Source organism: Nomascus leucogenys, chromosome 22a, assembly GCF_006542625.1.
Source record: "Nomascus leucogenys isolate Asia chromosome 22a, Asia_NLE_v1, whole genome shotgun sequence".
Taxonomy (NCBI): Eukaryota; Metazoa; Chordata; class Mammalia; order Primates; family Hylobatidae; genus Nomascus; species Nomascus leucogenys.
Genome location: NC_044402.1, coordinates 133,848,756 through 133,867,154, shown reverse-complemented (window position 1 = coordinate 133,867,154; position 18,399 = coordinate 133,848,756). Strand labels below are relative to the sequence as shown.

At 48.2% G+C, this 18,399-nt stretch overlaps 1 protein-coding gene across 1 annotated transcript in view; it reads right to left on the bottom strand.

Annotated features, from left to right (window-relative positions):
- SAG (S-antigen visual arrestin) overlaps window positions 1-8,219 on the bottom strand; it is a 39,372-nt gene extending 31,153 nt beyond the window's left edge. Inside the window, exons 1-2 of the mRNA XM_003278557.4 lie at window positions 8,013-8,219; window positions 6,770-6,872 (exon numbers count right to left, since the gene is read on the bottom strand). Coding sequence (XP_003278605.1) covers window positions 6,770-6,844 — 75 coding nt within the window. The 5' untranslated portion in view covers window positions 6,845-6,872; window positions 8,013-8,219. The remainder of the gene's footprint in view (window positions 1-6,769; window positions 6,873-8,012) is intronic.
- Between the last annotated feature and the right edge of the window lie 10,180 nt (window positions 8,220-18,399).

Sequence of the window (18,399 nt, the reverse complement as noted above, 5' to 3'; positions counted from 1 at the left end):
GGTTGCAGTGAGCCAAGAGCACGCCACTGCACTCCAGCCTGGGCAACAGAGTGAGACTCCATCTCAAAAAAGAAAAAAAAAAAGAAAATTATGTAAATGAGACTTTTGCCATCCATTTGCATGTTAAATCTTTTATTTTCAGCTGTGGAATGAAAGGTAGCCCCTCTTTGTTACAAGAACTTCTGGACAGGTCGAGTGTGGTGGCTCACCCCTGTAATCCCAGCAGTTTGGGAGGCTGAGGGGGGGCGGATCACCTGAGGTCAGGAGTTTGAGACCAGCCTGTCCAACATGACGAAACCCTGTCTCTACTAAAAACACAAAAATTAGCCAGGCATGATGGTATATGCTTGTAATCCCAGCTACTCGAGAGACTGAGGTAGGAGAATTGCTTGAGCCTGGGAGGTAGAGGTTGCAGTGAGCAGAAATCGTGCCACTGCACTCCAGCCCGGGTGACAGAGCAAGACTCTGTCTCAAAAAAAAAAAAAAAGAATTTCTGGACAGAACAAAGAGGTGGGAGTTCTGGAGAAGCCCCTGAAATCCCACCAGGTGAACTACTGCACAGGTAGACCTAAAGCCATGCCCTGAGGGAGCTGGGTGGGGAGGGGATGGCCACTATCTGGGCCCACAGGCCCTGGCCCTGTCCTTTCCTGGCAGCAAAAGTCTCTATCCACTTATGGGAGAGCAGGGTTGGGTTCCCCAGCCCTCAGCACTTTAACCCATAGGCCTGTGCCTTGGTGGTAGTAACCCGGAGTCTCTGTACATCTTTAAGCATCTACTGCAGAGTCTAGTACACACAGGGATTCAGTGTTTGCCAAGTGCACCAATGAATAAGAGCACACTCTTTCACTGAGCGTGGCCCCCTTGGCTGTCCCCCTTCTTCGAATAAATATTTTGAATTCCAGGAATGGCCTAAATCATTTTTGTTGGCATTAAGTCCTCTCCTATACGCTCCCCTTTCACCCATATCAGATGTCCTGAAGCATAGCCCTGTGTCCTCTAGGTTACTCGCATAAATGATGCTGAAGTGACTTCAAGCGAATACCACTGGAACCCTGGTTTACAGAGAAGATTCCGTAGGAAACCTTATACTCGAGCACTAAGCATGTTTGGGAGGCCTCACTAGCCTGGGTGGTGTGGAAGCCTGGCATCTGAGAGGAGCGGGCTGACCGGGACACACACTGCTACCTGCTGGTTCCTGCAGTGCATCTCAGGCTGGAGTGCAGTGGCACTGTCTCAGCTCACTGCAACCTCTGCTTCCCAGGATCAAGTGATCCTCTCACCTCAGCCTCCCAGGTAGCTGGGACTACAGATGCACACCACCAAGCCCAGCTAATTTTTTATATTTTTTTGTAGAGACAGGGTCTTGCCATGTTGCCCAGGCTGGTCTCAAACTCCTGGGCTCGAGCAATCCACCCACCTCAGCCTTCCAAAGTGCTGGGAGTACAGGCATGAGCCACCACTGTACCTGGCTGTTTCTTGTGATTTCTTTCACATCTGCCTACACCTTAGCAAACAGCCCCCTTTAAAAACTCTCCTCTGGTCAGGTACAGTGGCTTATGCCTGTAATCTCAGCACTGAGAGACCAAGGTGGGAAGGATCGCCTGAAGTCAGGAGTTCAAGCCTGGGCAACAAAGTGATACCCCCTCCTCTACCCCCTGCCAGCTCTCCAAAAAAAAAAAAAAAAAAAAAAAGATTAGCCCGGCAAGGTGGTGCCTGCTTGTAGTCCCAACTACTTGGGAGGCTGAGGAAGGAGGATCACTTGAGCCTAGGAGGTTGAGGCTGCAGTGAGCTATGATCGTGCCATTGTACTCCAACCCTGCTCTCCCACAAAGGGGGCAAAGAGATCTTCACTGGTCTCCAGAGTAAGACCCTGTCTCAAAAAACAAAAAAAAAATTCTCCTCAAATCAACCAATTTGGAGGCTGCCTTGCAGGAATGGTAACTATGACATTGCTATTCTGCTGCTCAGTGTCTACCGGCTGCTCACTCCTTCTCTGTGGAATAAACTCCAGTGCCTTGTGCGTGGCCACCTGAGAGCATCCTCTCTAACAGCTCCGCTCTTCCCTGGGCTCTGGCCACAGCGACTCTGCCACAGTTCCCCCAAACACCACAGATTTGTGCCTCTGTTTCTGTTGTTTCCACGGTAAGGAAGGCCCTTCTGCTGCACTTTCACCTGGGGGCAATCCTACCCACGCTTCAGGGGACACCTCAGGGTCCCCGTCTCTCCCTTTGCCCAGCCACCCTGGCTTTTGGTGCCCTGGGAGCATGTGGCTTGCGACCCCACCTCAGCGTGCAGCACACTGTGTTCTGGGTGCTCTTGCAGGGGCCTGTCTCCTTTGCTAGACTTCGCCTGTCAATTAGGCAAATACTGCTTCCATCCATCCCACACATGGTTACAGAGGCCCCAGCAGCTGCTGGCTACTGAAAATAAAAACCGAAGAAGACATCCCCTTGGTCCCCAAGGTTCCTGCTCTTTGGTTGGGAGCCCAGCAAGTGAACTGGTAATTGTGCCCCTGGAATAAATGCCAGGGCAAAGGCTGGTGGGGAGGAAGCCCTAGGGAAGGGCAGTGAGGAGGGAAGGAGAGAGGGAAGGCTCCTGCTTTCAGAGGAGGCTCTACCTGGTGGACAAATGGCATAGCCAGGGGACAGGGGATGGTTGAGGGCATGCTCTCTGAGCAAAATGTATACAAAGCCCGGGGCCCCGAGAACGCTTCCGGAACTGCCAATGGCTTCACCGTGCCACCGAATGGGGATGCAGGCTACTGCTGCTGAAATGGTCTCATAGGACGTGGCCCTAAAGAACCTCAGAAGACGTTGAAGCGTTTTAAGCAGGATGAAAGACTTGAATTAAACAGTATTTAGAAAAGCTAAATAGAGAAATAGCTTTTGGAAGAATTAAATAGCATTTAGAGTGCTTATCATGTATCAGGGGCCAAGCTAAGCACTTTGACCACATGGTTTCACTTAATCCTCACAGTAACTCAATGAGATGGGAATGGAGCCCATTTTATAGAAGGGAGCACTGAGATTTAGCTCATACCAGCAGCAAAGTGGAGAATGGATCGGCAAGGGGAGAACCAGTTAGGCAGCCTGACTGTGGTGCAGATGAGGGGGACTGCAGAGTGGATGGGAGGGATGAGGGTAGGTGAAGAGAGGGCATGTTTCTTCTCTTCCAAAAGGTTTGGCTGCAAGGGAAGAAGAACTAGAAAGGATATAGGGTCGAGGGTAGCTGGTGGTTGTTCTTAAGGTGCACGAGGTCGGTACTTATTTATTTATTTATTTATTGAGACAGAGTTTCGCTCTTGTTGCCCAGGCTGGAGTGCAATGGCGCGATCTCAGCTCACTGCAACCTCCGCCTCCCAGGTTCAAGCGATTCTCCTGCCTCAGCCCCCGAGAAGCTGGGATGACAGGCGTGCGCCACCACACCCGGCTAATTTTTGTATTTTTAGTAGAGATGGGGTTTCTCCATGTTGGCCAGGCTGGTCTCGAACTCTTGACCTCAGGTGATCCGCCTGCCTTGGCCTCCCAAAGTGCTGGGATTACAGGCGTAAACCACCGCACCCGGCTGGTACTTATTTTTATGCTCAAAGTACTAGCAGAGAGGAGAGGCTGCAGACACAGCCAGACCAATGGCTGAGGCCCCTGAGGAGGTGCCCAACCATGAAACCCAGAGGGTAAGAGGTGGTGAACCTCAGATGGGAGCAAACTACCCCTTCCACTGCAACAGGAAGGACAGGGGCAGGTAGAGAAATGGGTGATGTGAGACTGTAGCCAGCCTTCGGGGGCCCATCCAACAGCCACACAGCACTTCTTCCTGGATAAAAGCCGCCAACTGTGTTCAGGGATCACCATCTTCCACCAGGCTGTGTGCTCAGAGGAGGCCAGCTCCAGGGAACGATGTTTTTTTTTTTTTTTTTTTTTTTTTTTTGAGACGGAGTCTCGCTCTGTCACCCAGGCTGGAGTGCAGTGGCGCAATCTCGGCTCACTGCAAGCTCCGCCTCCCGGGTTCACGCCATTCTCCTGCCTCAGCCTCTCCGAGTAGCTGGGACTACAGGCGCCCGCCACCACGCCCGGCTAATTGTTTGTATTTCTAGTAGAGACGGGGTTTCACCGTGGTCTCGATCTCCTGACCTCGTGATCCGCCCGCCTCGGCCTCCCAAAGTGCTGGGATTACAAGCGTGAGCCACCGCGCCCGGCCGAGGGAACGATTCTTGATTGGCCTGATTCACTATGATCATCTAATTCTTCTGGCTTGGGATTGGTTTACGGTGGGCATGTGACCCAGTTTTGGCCAATGAGATATGAGAGAAGAGGCTTGGGAAAGATTTCCTGACGCTTACAAGAGACCCCAGGAAACCACAGCCTCTTCATTCTGGATGTTGTCAAGTGTGGGTGAGACGCCAGGAGCGGGGGCAGTCATTTAGCCACCTGCTGGAGGATGAAGGTCAAAGAAGAGGGCAGCGTCGGGAGAATCACAGAGAAATGGGCTCAGAACACTGGCACACCATGCCTGGGGCCACACAGACGTCGCTGGCAAAATGATCTGAATACATGAGACAGGAATTGAATTCTCTTTCCCCCCCTGTGAGGACTTATCTGCAAAAACCATCTACATTTCTTGGTGGAAAGGATGTCTATCTAGGAGCGAGGAGAAAACAACGTGGGAAACCCACACGAGTGGTTTCCTCTTCAGCCAGAAGTTGAGATAAAATGAACTGGAAAGTTACAACCTGGGAAAGAGCTTGGAGAACGAAAGAATCAGGGTACTTGATTAAAATGACCGAGTTCCTTAACTAGGAGAGGAGAAGGCAGAAAGCACACAGGCAAAGCCGGACCTCCTGGGTGGCACGGTAAGGATGGGTAGGTTCTTTGGACCCCATACGGGGTTCAGAAGTCAGCCACAATGGGCCAGACATGGTGGCTCACACTTGTAATCTCAGCACTTGGGGAGGCCAAGATGGGCAGATCACCTGAGGTCAGGAGTTCGAGACCAGCCTGGCCAACATGGTGAAACCCTGTCTCTACTAAAAATACAAAAATTAGCTGGGCATGGTGGCACATGCCTGTAGTCCCAGCTACTAGGGAGGCTGAGGCAGAATTGCTTGAACCGGGAGGCGGAGGTTGCAGTGAGCCGAGATCACGCCACTGCACTCCAGCCTGGGTGACAGAGTGAGACTTTGTCTCGGAAAAAAAAAAAAAAAAAGCCAGAACGATGGCGAGCTACCCTGTCCAGTAGGGTAGCCACTGCTTAAGGTGGCTCCCGGACACCTGAAATATGGCCATTCCAAATTGACATGTTCTGTAAACACAAAATACACATCAGATTTCAATAATTCTTCTATTATTATTTATGAGTTGAACTGATAGTTTTTTGGATATAATGGGCTAAAATAAAATATAGCATCAAAATGAATTTCACCTGTTTCTTCTTACTTTTTATTTGTTTTTGTTTTTTTGTTTTTTTTTGAGACGGAGTCTCGCTCTGTCGCCCAGGCTGGAGTGCAGTGGCGCAATCTCGGCTCACTGCAAGCTCCGCCTCCCGGGTTCACGCCATTCTCCTGCCTCAGCCTCTCCGAGTAGCTGGGACTACAGGCGCCCGCCACCATGCCCGGCTAATTTTTTGTATTTTTAGTAGAGACGGGGTTTCACCGTGGTCTCGATCTCCTGACCTCGTGATCCGCCCGCCTCGGCCTCCCAAAGTGCTGGGATTACAAGCGTGAGCCACCGCGCCCGGCCTCTTCTTACTTTTTAAATGTGGCTACTAGAAAATTTAGAATTACATATGTGGCTTGCACTGGATGGTGCTGAGCTAGATTTTTGGCCCATAAGAAGCTGTCGAGTGGAGCTATCCACAGAGGATGGACAGTGGACCCTCTCCCATGCCAGGAAGTTCATGGGCACATCTGGAGCATCTAATGTGTCCCTGGAGAGTGGTGGAAAGGGGGCAGACTGGGGCATGTTCCCTTATCCAGTGGCCCTGCAGGCCCAGCTGAGGCTTGAGAGCCCCCGGGTGGGGTAGGTGCACGGAGAAGAAGGAGTCACATTGATCATTGTCTGGGTTTTACCCAGGCAGGTGACACAATAGATAGACAAAAGGCCAAGGGCATCACAAGTACTGACAAAACAGTGTTTAAATAACAGTGTTTAAATAGTAAGTCAAGGGTTCAAGGCCGGCTAGGAAAAGTAGAGGTGGGGGGTGACAGTATGGGGATTGAGGGATTGGGAGAAAACTGAGGGTCATAGGACTAAAGTCTTGATGAGATTGAAGAGAAGCTCTATTTCTGCAGTTCATTCACTCATTTATATCTCAGTGATCATCCATCTTAGACAGAGACGAAAACAGACACAAAGCTTCCCTGGCCCTCACAGGGTTTGTTTGTTTTTTATTTGAGACAGAATCTCCCTCTGTTACCCAGGCTAGAGTGCAGTGGCACGATCTGGGCTCACTGCAACCTGTACCTCCTGGGTTCAAGTGATTCTTGTACCTCAGCCTCCCAAGTCTGGGATTACAGGTGCCTGCCACCATACCCAGCTAATTTTTGTATTTTTAGTAGAGATGGGTTTTGCCATGTTGGCCAGGCTGGTCTCGAACTCCTGGCCTCAAGTTATCCCGCCTCGGCCTCCCAAAGTGCTGGGATTACAGGCATGAGCCACCGCGCCCTGGCCCTCAAAGAGTTTTGATGTTGATCATGACTACACTATACTTGAAAAAGCTCCATTTTTTAAAAAACAATAATTTCTATCAAATCACTCACTTGTGCACCACTCACCGATTTGTCCCGGGAGATCTTCTTGAAGATAACATGGTTCGGTTCGGACTTGCTGGTCTTCCCGCTGGCTGCCATGTTATCTGTCCCTGGCAACTTCTACCACCTCGGGGTGTTGGTCAGGTGTTAGAGGGCTGGAGAAAGGTAAGACAATCCTAAATATCAAGTCAAGAACATCCTGGTTATGAAACCGACTCATGAGATCCTGTGCATCCTCACCATGCCCTTCTACCGGCTTCAACGTCCGAGTTTCATCGATGAGTCTTTGCTTAGTTTGTATTTTACTGCGGCATGCTTTGGGGTGTTTTCAATATTTTATTTTTCTTGGTAAGCTTCAAACATTTCTCAGTACACCTCACCAGGGAGTCTAGATACATTCCAACGAGGTTTTACTTTCTGGTGTTATCACACTTAGCCAGGTTGAATTTAAAGTTCTATCGTGACTGTGTCTAATGGCAAATAAATCAGAAAAGTTCCTGAAAACCGCAGTATAACCACTTCACAGAGACTGTTTTCAAGAAGATACTAATGGCCAGGTACTGTGGCTCACACCTGTAATCTCAACATTTTGGGAGGCTCAAGCGAGAGGATCATTTGAAGCCAGGAGTTGGAGACTGGCCTGGGCGACATAGCAAGATCCTATCACTTTTTTTTTTTTTTAAAAAGAATATATTAAAATCCCAAAAGTTCTTTTCAGCAATTCCTACTAAAAGATAGCCACTCTGTTTTACAATTAAGAGGCCATATTAGTGGTCTGGAATTAAACATACTCTGAGGTTTTTTGTTGTTTTTTTTTTAAGATATAGGATCTCGTTCTGTTGCCCAGGCTGGAGGGCAGTGCCACAATCATAGCTCACCACAGCCTCGAACTCCTGGGCTCGTGATCCTCCTGCCTCAGCCTGCTGAGCAGCTAGGACTACAGGTGTGTGACACCATGCCTAGCTAATTTATTTTTGTTTTTGTTTTTGTTTTGTAGAGACTGGGTCTGACTGTATTGCTCAAGTTGATCTCGAATTCCTGGCTTCAAGTGATCCTCCAGCCTCAGCCTCCTGAGTCACTGGGACTATAGGCATGCGCCACTGCACCTGCTCACTCCAAGTCTCCTTAAATAGCAACCAAGTCTTACGGAAACCACACAGAAAAGGTGAAGGCAGGACATACTGTCTGCATGAAAACGCCCATCCTTGCTCTTCCCCACACCTGCCCCAGGTTTCTGAGAAGGTTTTGGCCTGTGGTGGTCACATACCTTGTGATTTGTCACCAACCAGGTAGGAAGGGCCGGGTGGCAAGGAGAGGGTCTCTATGCTCTGAGACGATGAATAGCCAGCCCCTGTTCTGAGCAAGCTGGTACCATCTCACCAGATGAGCCTGCAGAGGAACCGCTGAGGCTCCTGGCCTACGTATGTTGGGAATTTGTAGGGGATCTATCGAGGATGCCCAGCATCCAGGTCTCAATGTCTAAAAGCCAAATCCCACTTAAGGAGCAGAGTTGGATTAGTGCTGAGACAGTGAACTGGTAGTTTCAGCAGTTCTAAGCATTAAGCAACACCCCCCCGGGCCGGTCTCCATACGGAGGGTTTCACAGATGTATGAGTCACCCGGCTGACTTGGGGAAGGTTGGTGGGAGGGCCAACAGCTAAATGAAAGCTACTTTTTCTTCTAAACCTCTTTGGATTCTGGAAATAGACTGATTATCCCTTCATTCCCGGGCATTGCCAGGACAGGAAGAGATTTGATTAAACTCAGCAGGCATCTAATGCGACCTTGGGGGTGGGGACTAAACAAAAAGGTCAAGGAGAAATGTCAACCTCAAGATGAACCTGGCGTTATGCAAGCCAAGCTGGATCTGTCTCTCTCCTCCACCCGGTCCTACTGATTGACGGCTTCAGGAGTCCTGTTGATCCCCTCAATGTCTCTGGAACCTGTCTGCGTCCTCCCATCCCCAGCACCACCTTTACTTCCCAGGACCGGAGTGATTCCCCACTGTCTGACTACATCTATTTCTTTTCTTTTTGTTGTTTTGTTTTGTTTTTTGTTTTGAGATGGAGTCTTGCTCTGTCTCCCAGGCTGGAGTGCAGTGGTACAGTCTCAGCTCACTGAAACTTCTGCCTCCCAGGTTCAAGTGAGTCTCCTGCCTCAGCCTCCAGAGTAGCTGGGAATACAGGTGCCTGCCACCACACTCAGCTAATTTTGTATTCTTAGTAGAGACAGGGTTTCACTATGTTGGCCAAGCTGGTCTCAAACTCCTGACCTCAGATGATCCACCTGCCTCGGCCTCCCAAAGTGCTGGGATTACAGGCGTGAGTCACCACACCCAGCCGACTACATTTATTTCTACCCTCCAAGCCCTTTTCCACACAGAGGCAGAGAGACCTTCTGAGCCTGGACCTGTCACCCCTCACTTACAATCACCCATTGCTCTTAGAATGCAGGCAAAAAGCTTGCAGCCTCTGGAACCTCCACCTGCCTTTCCTTCCACGCCGTCTGCCACGCTTCCTCCTTCCCACTATTCTTTCTGCCTGGAACAAGCCTCTTCTCTCTCCACTTTGTTGACTCTTCTTGGCCTTTCAGATTTTTGACCAGGAGTCACTTCCTCAGGGGAGCTATCCCCAACCTCCAGGACCAGATTGGAGGCACGCTTGCATTTTACTCTTTTTTTTTTTCCTTTTGAGATAGAGTCTCACTCTGTTGCCTGGGCTGGAGTGCAGTGGCGTGATCTCGGCTCACTGCAGCCTCCGCCTCCTGGGTTCAAGCGATTCTCCTGTCTCAGCCTCCTGAGTAGCTGGGATTACAGTTGTGCACCAGCACGCCCAGCTAATTTTTGTATTTTTAATACAGATGGGGTTTCGTCATGTTGGCCAGGTTGGTCTCGAACTCCTGGCCTCCTGAAGTGCTGGGATTATAGGCATGAGCTACCGTGCCTGGCCACATTTCACTCTTGCTTGGGAATTATTCTACAGTCTCTCTTCCCTCACTGGAGTCCAGGCTCCATGAGGGCAGGGCCTAGGCCATTTCATTTCCTTCACTTTTGTCTTCACAGTGCCCAGAATAATGCCTGCTCCCAAGAACACTCAGGGAATGGATGGAGGGGACTCTGTGACCACTAACACACTTACATGGGGGACTGACTTGGGAATGAAACAAGTATATGCAGAAAGCCTGTTCTGACGATTGGGGTATCAGCATCCACCCAAACATTCCAACGGCTTCCCATCTAAGTCTGGACAATGCTTGCCAGGTCTGGCATGCTCTGGCCCCCCTTTACCTCTGACTTTATTTCTCACCACTCTCTCCCTTGCCCACTTCGCTCCAGAGTACTGAGCCTGTTTTCTTTTCTTTTAGAGACAGGGTCTGGCTCTGTCACCCAGGCTGGAGTGCAGCGGTGCCATCATAGCTCACTACAGCTTTGAACTCCTGGGCTCAAGCGCTCCCCCTGCTTAAGCCTCCCGAGTAGCTAGGACTACAGGCATGTGACACCGCACCCAGCTAATTCTTTAACTTTTTTCTAGAGATGGGGTCTTGCTATGTTGCTCAGGCTGGTCTCGAACTCCCGACCTCAACTGATCCTCTCACCTCAACCTTCTAAAGTGTTGGGGTTACAGACATGAGCCACCACCACTGGCCTGCTTTTCTTTAAACCTCTGTCTAGGCCTTTCCACTTGCTATTTCCTCTCCTGGAACACTCTTCCCACAGCCAGCCACATGGCTCGCTCCTTCAATTGCTTTGAGTCTTTACTTCAATGTCACCCTATCCTGAGCATACTCTATGGTTGGCCTCACCATACCTGAACTGCAAACCCCCTATTTTAAAACACAAAGATTATTCATTGGTGCTAAAACCATTAGGTGAAGAGTTGGTGGGAAAATGACTGTAGGACTGAAGTGATGCCACATGGATCATGGTGTCATCCCAAGGTGCACGGCAGATGCCATGGTCAATCTTAGCATTGCCGGTGGTGTCAGCCACATGGGATGTGTCCCCTTGGGTTAACGTGAATCCAGGAGCCTTCAGACATCATTTCTAGTTTATCGGAAATACAAGGAACGAGCTACATGACACAAGTGAGCTGCCAGACAAATCCAACAAACAGTGCCATAGAAATGGGTAGGCTGGGTGCAGTGGCTCACGCCTGTAATCCTAGCACTTTGGGAGGCTGAAGCGGATGGATCACGAGGTAGGAGTTTGAGACCAGCCTGGCCAACATAGTGAAACTCCGTCTCTACTAAAAATACAAAAATTAGCCAGGTGTGGTGGTGGGCACCTGTAGTTCCAGCTACTCGGGAGGCTGAGGCAGAAGAATTGCTTGAACCTGGGAGGGGAGGTTGCAGTGAGCCAAGATCGTGCCACTGCACTCTAGCCTAGGTGACAGAGCGAGACTCCGTCTCAAAAAAAAAAAAAAAAAAGAAAAGAAAAGAAATGGGGTTTACTAGATTAAAAGACGCTAAGGCACTTGAGACCCAGATGTCATGTGCAGCTCCAGACTGAATACACAACTGGTCAAAAAGGATGTGTAGGACATTTTGGGTTCATTGGGAAAATCTGACTATGGTAAAATGCCTGAAGTAGAAAGGTGAGAGATTGTGACAGAATCAACAAGACTGTGGAATGGTGTGCATAGCATGTCCACGTTTTGAAAACACACAGAGACTGTGTATTTGTGTATACATACATATATGTACATTTACACACACAGGTATATACACACAAGCATATTTACACACATACATGCATGTTCGTATGCATGCTATACTTATGCATACTTTGCAAGAATATACCTTAAGCTAACACTGGTAGTCTCTGTGTAGTGGAGATAGGTAGGCTTTGTGTCAATTTTCTTGTCTGTAATTTTTCACATTTTCTCCTATGATCATTTACTGCTCCTATAATAGAAAGGTTAAAATACAAAACTGTATTATATATTATAAGTGAGGTGTGGTGGCTCACGCCTGTAATCCCAGCACTCTAGAAGGCCGAGGCTGGAGGATGGCTTGAGCCTGGGAGGTTGAGGCTGTAGTGAGCCATGATAACACCACTGTATTCCAGCCTGGGCAACAGAGCGAGTCCTTGTCTCAAAAAAACAAAACAAAACCATAAATAGGGCCAGGCACAGTAGCACACTCCTGTAATCTGAGCACTTTGAGAGGCCGAGGCAGGTGGATCGCTTGAGCACAGGAGTTTGAGAACAGCCTGGGCAACATAGTGAGACCCTATCTCTATAAAAAGTAAACAAAATTAGCCAGGTCTGGTGGTGGGTGCCTGTGGTCCCAGCTGCTTGGGAGGCTTATGCCAGAGGATTGTTTGGGCCTGGGATGTTGAGGTTATAGTGAACCGTGAGCATGTCACTGTATTCCAGTGTGGGCAACAGAACGAGACCCTGTCTCAAAAAAAAATTGCTGTGGCCAGGCACAGTGGCTCACACCTGTAATTCCAGCACTTTGGGAGGCCGAGGTGGGCGGATCACCTGAGGTCAGGAGCTTGAGGCCAGGCCAACATGGTGAAACCCTGTCTCTAATAAAAATACAAAAAAAAAAAGCTGGTCATGGTGATGTGTGTAATCCCAGCTACTTGGAAGGTTGAGGCAGAAGAATCACTTGAACCCAGGAGATGGAGGTTGAAGTGAGCCAAGATCGCACCACTGCACTCCAGCCTAGGCAACAGAGCCAGACTCCATCTCAAAAAAAAAAACAAAAACAAAAACAAAAACAAAAAAACAAAGGGGAAAAAATGACTAGGGTGCTCCTTTCAGTGTCCCCATCAGAGGGCTGCCCTGAGCTGAGGCTGCAGGACCCAGGCCCAGTTTGCAGCTGTGAGTGTTTCCAGATTCCCCCATTCTCCTGCTGCTTCATCGTTCCCGGCTGCTGGAAGGCACAGATCGGCAGATCTTAGTCACTGCCCTGCCAATGCCGTGTAGGTGGGGAAATCTGGGTGGACTGGATGACAGATATCACTCTTTTTGGAAATGTTATTCCCAACTCTTGGTCTGTGATTTTTTCTCTTCTTGGTGGAGAAATGAGAAAAATAAGGACACTCTTGTGAGTTTTTCTGGGAGCCAAACTTATTCAATATAAAGGACTGTCCTTTAGAGATTATGAGCTTTTTAATTTTTTGGTATTAAAATATCCTTCTTCAGCCAGGCATGGTGGCTCATGCCTGTAATCCCAGCACTTTGGGAGGCTGAGGCGGGCAGATCACTTGAGGTAAGGAGTTCGAGACCAGCCTGGCCAACATGGTGAAACCCCTTCTCTACGAAAAATACAAAAATTAGCCGGGTGTGGTGGTAGGTGCCTGTAATCCCAGCTACTTGGGAGGCTGAGGCAAAGAATCACTTGAACCTGGGAGGTGGAGGTTGCAGTGAGCCAAGATTGCATTCCAGCCTGGGTGACAGAGTGATACTCTATCTCAAAAAAAAAAAAAGTCATTCTTCTTCTTCTTGCCCTCTATCTTTATTGAGATATATATATGAAACAGGTGAATTTTGAAATAGAGATAGACATAGATGAGTGCAGGCAGATACATATAGAGAGATAAAATATATCTATTTAATAACCAACAAAATTCACCCATTTTGAGTGTACAGCTTGATGAGTTTTGGTCATCATATACATTGTGTAACCATCACTGTGATCAATTCCACCACTCCCCAAAGTTCCCTGTACCCATTTCCATCAACTCCTCCATCCACCCTCCTGCCCCAGGCAATCACAGATCTGCCTTCTGTCATTAGCTCTGCATTTTCTACAATTTTGTTATGAAATTTTAAAGCACAGAAAAGTTAGAACAATAGATATTTGTTCTAACTTTTAAAATATCTATTGTTCTAACTTTTAATAGGATATTTTAATACCAAAAAAAATAGACACCCACACAGTCAACCTCAAGACTTGACACTTAACATTTTGCTGCCTGCAATCCTCTATGTCTATCTCTGTTTTTTTCCTTTTTAACCATCTGAACATACATGCAGACATCATGACACTTCACCCATATTTCAAAATGCAGCTCCTAAGCATAAGGACAAAAATGTCCTTTCTTTTTGTGAAATAATAATCAAGAGTATATGGTAGTTTAGAAAAAAGTCCCTACTTGGCAAAAATTAAAAGCTGGCAATCTTCCCCTAGATTTATTTTTGAGAATTACTGGTCTATGAATTCTCGAAGTCTGGGAACCGGTGGCTATAGCATGCTTGTTTCTCTGGGCTTGGCTTCCAGTGAGACAATACTATGAACCCTGTGTTTCATCTCCAAACACTAAACATAGCAGCCGGCTTGCCGGGCAGGGGAGGTGGGGGTGGGGTGGAGACATCCAGCTAAGAGGCTTATGGGCTTTGGGGTGGGGTTGTCGTCTTAAGGGTTTACTGGGGCACATGCACGAGGAAAATGGGTACACTCTGCTAAACATCAGCTACAAAATGAAAATCTTGTGTCCTCATTGCCATGGTTTTACTGAAGCAGAGAACACCTGGGCGGTTTGAGGTATCTATAAAGAGTGCCAGGGAATCGGAGCTTTTAAAAGTCACCTTATTTCCAACATGTATCTCCTAGACTTAGTCAATCAGTTTAAACAATAGAGGGCTGTTTTGGGTTGGGCTGGCTAATAATATCTGAAATCATAAACGCAATCCTGTGGGTTCACAAGGTAATCAGAGACCTTTAAAAAAAATCACTTTGTTCCCATTCCATCCCTTACTTTGATCTCCTCCGTTAACTTCCCCAATAAGTTACTGAATGCTTCCAAGGATGGGGAAATCACTACTTTGTTGTATATCCATCTTTTTCTCAAATAGCATAAAGAGTGAAAAAACTATTATTTACTAATTATTAGTATTTACTATTATTATTTACTAGTATTATTTACTAATTATTAGAATTAGTAAATTATGATTTACTAACACTAAATTATTAGTATAAAGAGTGAAAGATTATGTTAGGATGGAATTGGCTTCCCTTCTGCTTCTCTCCATTGCTCCAAGTTAATCTCTCTTCCACACGTGAATCCTTCCATGATTAGCCTTGTAGGCACTGAAACCCTCTCACCACCCTGGGGGTCCCACCCTTAGACAGATTTCCAATGTCTGTTGGGAGGCATCGTGCTGAAAATGGTACTTAATGTTGCAGGTTCCCATGTAATAGGAGCATGATGTACAAACAGCCCCAGATGGAGTCCTGGGTTCTTGGCCTACTGCTGAATCCATTGTGACCTTGAGGGAGTAGCCTGGCCTATTTCCTTTATCCGTCTGTCTGAGGGGACCCCCCAGCCTGCCTTGTCTTGCAAGGTGGAAAGATTCATGGAATGTGCAGATGGCCTTAAGAAGGTCAAGTCTTGTGCAGGAGGATCCTGATCAAGATTTTCTCTTGTCCTCTCCAGCGGTGAGGCTGACATCTATCTTGTGTGCTTCTTCACCCTCTGGTCATGCCACCTGGGCCCCAACAGTAAAGGGGGTTCTGATGACGATGAGGTTGCTTCTACAGAAGGGTTGAGAGCCAACCACAAACCGAGGGCTTACCCTGGGATCCCTGGATGGGCTTCGGGATCTGTGAACCTAAGTTGCATGCAGAATTATGTAGATATGCCTTTTTCTGGGGAGAGGGCTCGCAAGTTTTCTTCAGATAGATCCACTGCTACTGATCAAAAAAGTCTGAAAAGCACTGATCCTCTTTCTTGTTGGAATTAGAAGGGGTGGTTGCACAACACTGTGAATTTATTAAATGCCGCTGAATTGTTTACTTTAAAATGGTTTATGTTATGTGAATCTCAATTTTTTTTTTTCTTTTGAGACATGGTCTTGCTCTGTTGCCCAGGCTGGAGGGCAGTGGCACTATCACGGCTCACTGCAGCCTTGACCTTTGGGGCTCAGGTGATCCTCCTGCCTCAGCCTCTTGAGTAGCTGGGATTACATGTGCCACCACACCCAGCTAATTTTTGCATTTTTAGTAGACACAGGGTTTCATCATGTTACCCAGGCATGTCTCGAACTCCTGGCCTCAAGTGATCCGCCCACCTCAGCCTCCTGAAGTGTTGGGATTACAGGCGAGAGCCACCACGCCTGGCCTACTATTACATTTTTAAACGATTCTCTCTTCCTTTCAGCTAGTTATACTTTGGGACAATCTTGGGGCTGTTTTGGTTTGTTTTCCACTAATTCTACTACTATAGACCCACCATGTGCTAAGCACTCTATCGGGTGTAAAGCATATGATGGCCCTGAGATCTCCTTAGTCTCTCATGACCATCCGGGTGTACTCCTGGGGGCAACAGGACTTATGGCTTCCTAACTAGAAGCCAGGCTGTTTACAGTTGATCCTCTTACTGCCTGGCTCACAAGCATGCCTACCTATCCTCTCCTCACTGTAGTTCTCTGACAAAAATGAAGCCCAAAGCCAGAATTTGCCTGCTGTCATCTTCCTGTGCCTGGGGTCAGAGCAATCCACAGTGGGGGCTGGGCCCACAGTCATGTGCAAGACTAATGTCCCTACTTGAGACATAAATGTATGCTTACGGAGAAGTCAGCCACATCCAGTGTGGGGCATTCAAAAAAAGCTCTGTAAGAATTGCTGTTCTAGAATAAATACTCAGGTGATGGGGGAACAGCATGTAGACCCTGCCGCAGCCAGCTGCCCAGATGGCCGCCCCATTCCCCTTGCTGTGCTCTCACTGCAGTGGGCTGCCTGTGCCATCCACGTTAGACGATGGAACGTTAAAAAGGTGACCCAAGGCCAGGCACAGTGGCTCACGCCTGTAACCCCAGCACTTTGGGAGGCTGAGGCGAGTGGATCACGAGGTCAGGAGATCGAGACCATCCTGGCTAACACGGTGAAACCCCGTCTCTACTAAAAATACAAAAAAATTAGCCAGGCGTGGTGGCGGGCGCCTGTAGTCCCTGCTACTCGGGAGGCTGGGGCAGGAGAATCACATGAACCCGGGAGGCGGAACTTGCGGTGAGCAGAGATCGCGCCACTGCACTCCAGCCTGGGCAAAAGAGCAAGACTCCGTCTCAAAAAAAAAAAAAAAAAAAAGTGACCCAAGCAGAGTGACAAGGGCTTGCTTACACACGGATGTTTGCTTGCTTGCTTGCTGTGCCAGCTGTACCCCCAGCAGATGTGTGAACAAAGCCACCTCCACCATCCATTCCCACTAGGCCAGGCCAGCTGCCTCACAGAATCTTAGTAAATAATCATTGTCTTAAGCCATGAAGTTTGAGGTAGTGTGTTATGCAGCAAAAGCTAACTGGATTTTGTTTCAAACCAATCATAAGAAACACTGCTGCAACAATTAGGAACATTGGACTGGAGGGTGGGTGATACTGTCACTGTTAATTCCAGTAGGTTAATCACAGCCAGGTACCTTTGCCCATTTGGGTTGGGATGCATGGTAATTTATGGGTAAGACGACATGCTTGAAATTTGCGTTAAAATACCCTGGGGGGAAAGCATCAGAGGGCTGACTGAGACTGACAGGGCTGTTGAGTGGTGGGTACACTGGACTCATTAGAGACAATACTGTCCCCTTGGGTTCTGTTTTTCCTGGTTTGGATGTTCTCACCGTGCTCGCCAACTGCAGGTTAGAATATGAAGGCAACATGGTGCCGGGGAATATTCACTAAGGAGCGGGGAAGGTTAAGAGGACAGGAACAGTTGGAGCAAGCACAGAGAGGGAGGATCTGGAACAGGCCAGGAAGGGTTGAGACCTGTTAGGAAAGCCAGAGTTCCTGGAGGCCCGAGAAGTCAAATTTTGCTTAAGTGAGGCAGCTAAGAATCATTTTGTGATTAGTCCTATCTTTTACTGGCAGGCACCACACACCTCATGCACTTTTACAGAATCTATGCAGATACAGGCATACCTCATTTTACTCAAGATTTCCAAAGGTTTTTTTTTTTTTTTTGAGACAGTCTTGCTCTGTCGCCCAGGCTGGAGTGCAATGGCGCGATCTCGGCTCACTGCAACTTCTGCCTCCCGGGTTCAAGTGATTCTCCTGCCTCAACCTCCTGACTAGCTGGGACTACAGGCGTGCACTACCACGCCTGGCTAATTTTTTGTATTTTTAGTAGAGATGGGGTTTCACCGTGTTAGCCAGGATGGTCTCAATCTCCTGACCTCGTGATCCGCCCACCTCAGCCTCCCAAAGTGCTGGGATTTCCAAAGTTTTTTGGATGAAAAATAGGAATTTCTAACATAAGCGGGACTTACTAAAGCAGGACACAAGAGGAAAGGCCATGCGGAGGGGCACAGCCCATTCACTTCTGAAGGCACACCTTAGCGTCACGCCTGCCCCTGTGGGCCTGGTGTGGCAGGCAGTGCTGAAGCAGGTGGGCCCAGGACTCTAGGACGAGAACTGCTTGCTGAGCTGTTAAACGTTTCCCCATTTGCGAAATGGGGTACAATCCAGATTACAGAATTTGAGAGCCACAGATTTATTTGATTACTACCCAAGCCATCTTATAAAAACAAAAATGCTTGTGGTTTCTGTATCAAAGTAACCAGGCTTGGTACAAGCCAGTGTTATCACTGTCATTCTTGTCTCCTGGTGCTGGAAATAGGTATGAGTGGAAAGTCCACGTTTCAAAACATCTCATCAGGCCAGGTGCAGTGGCTCACGCCTATGATCCCAGCACTTTGAGAACGCAGGCGGGTGGAT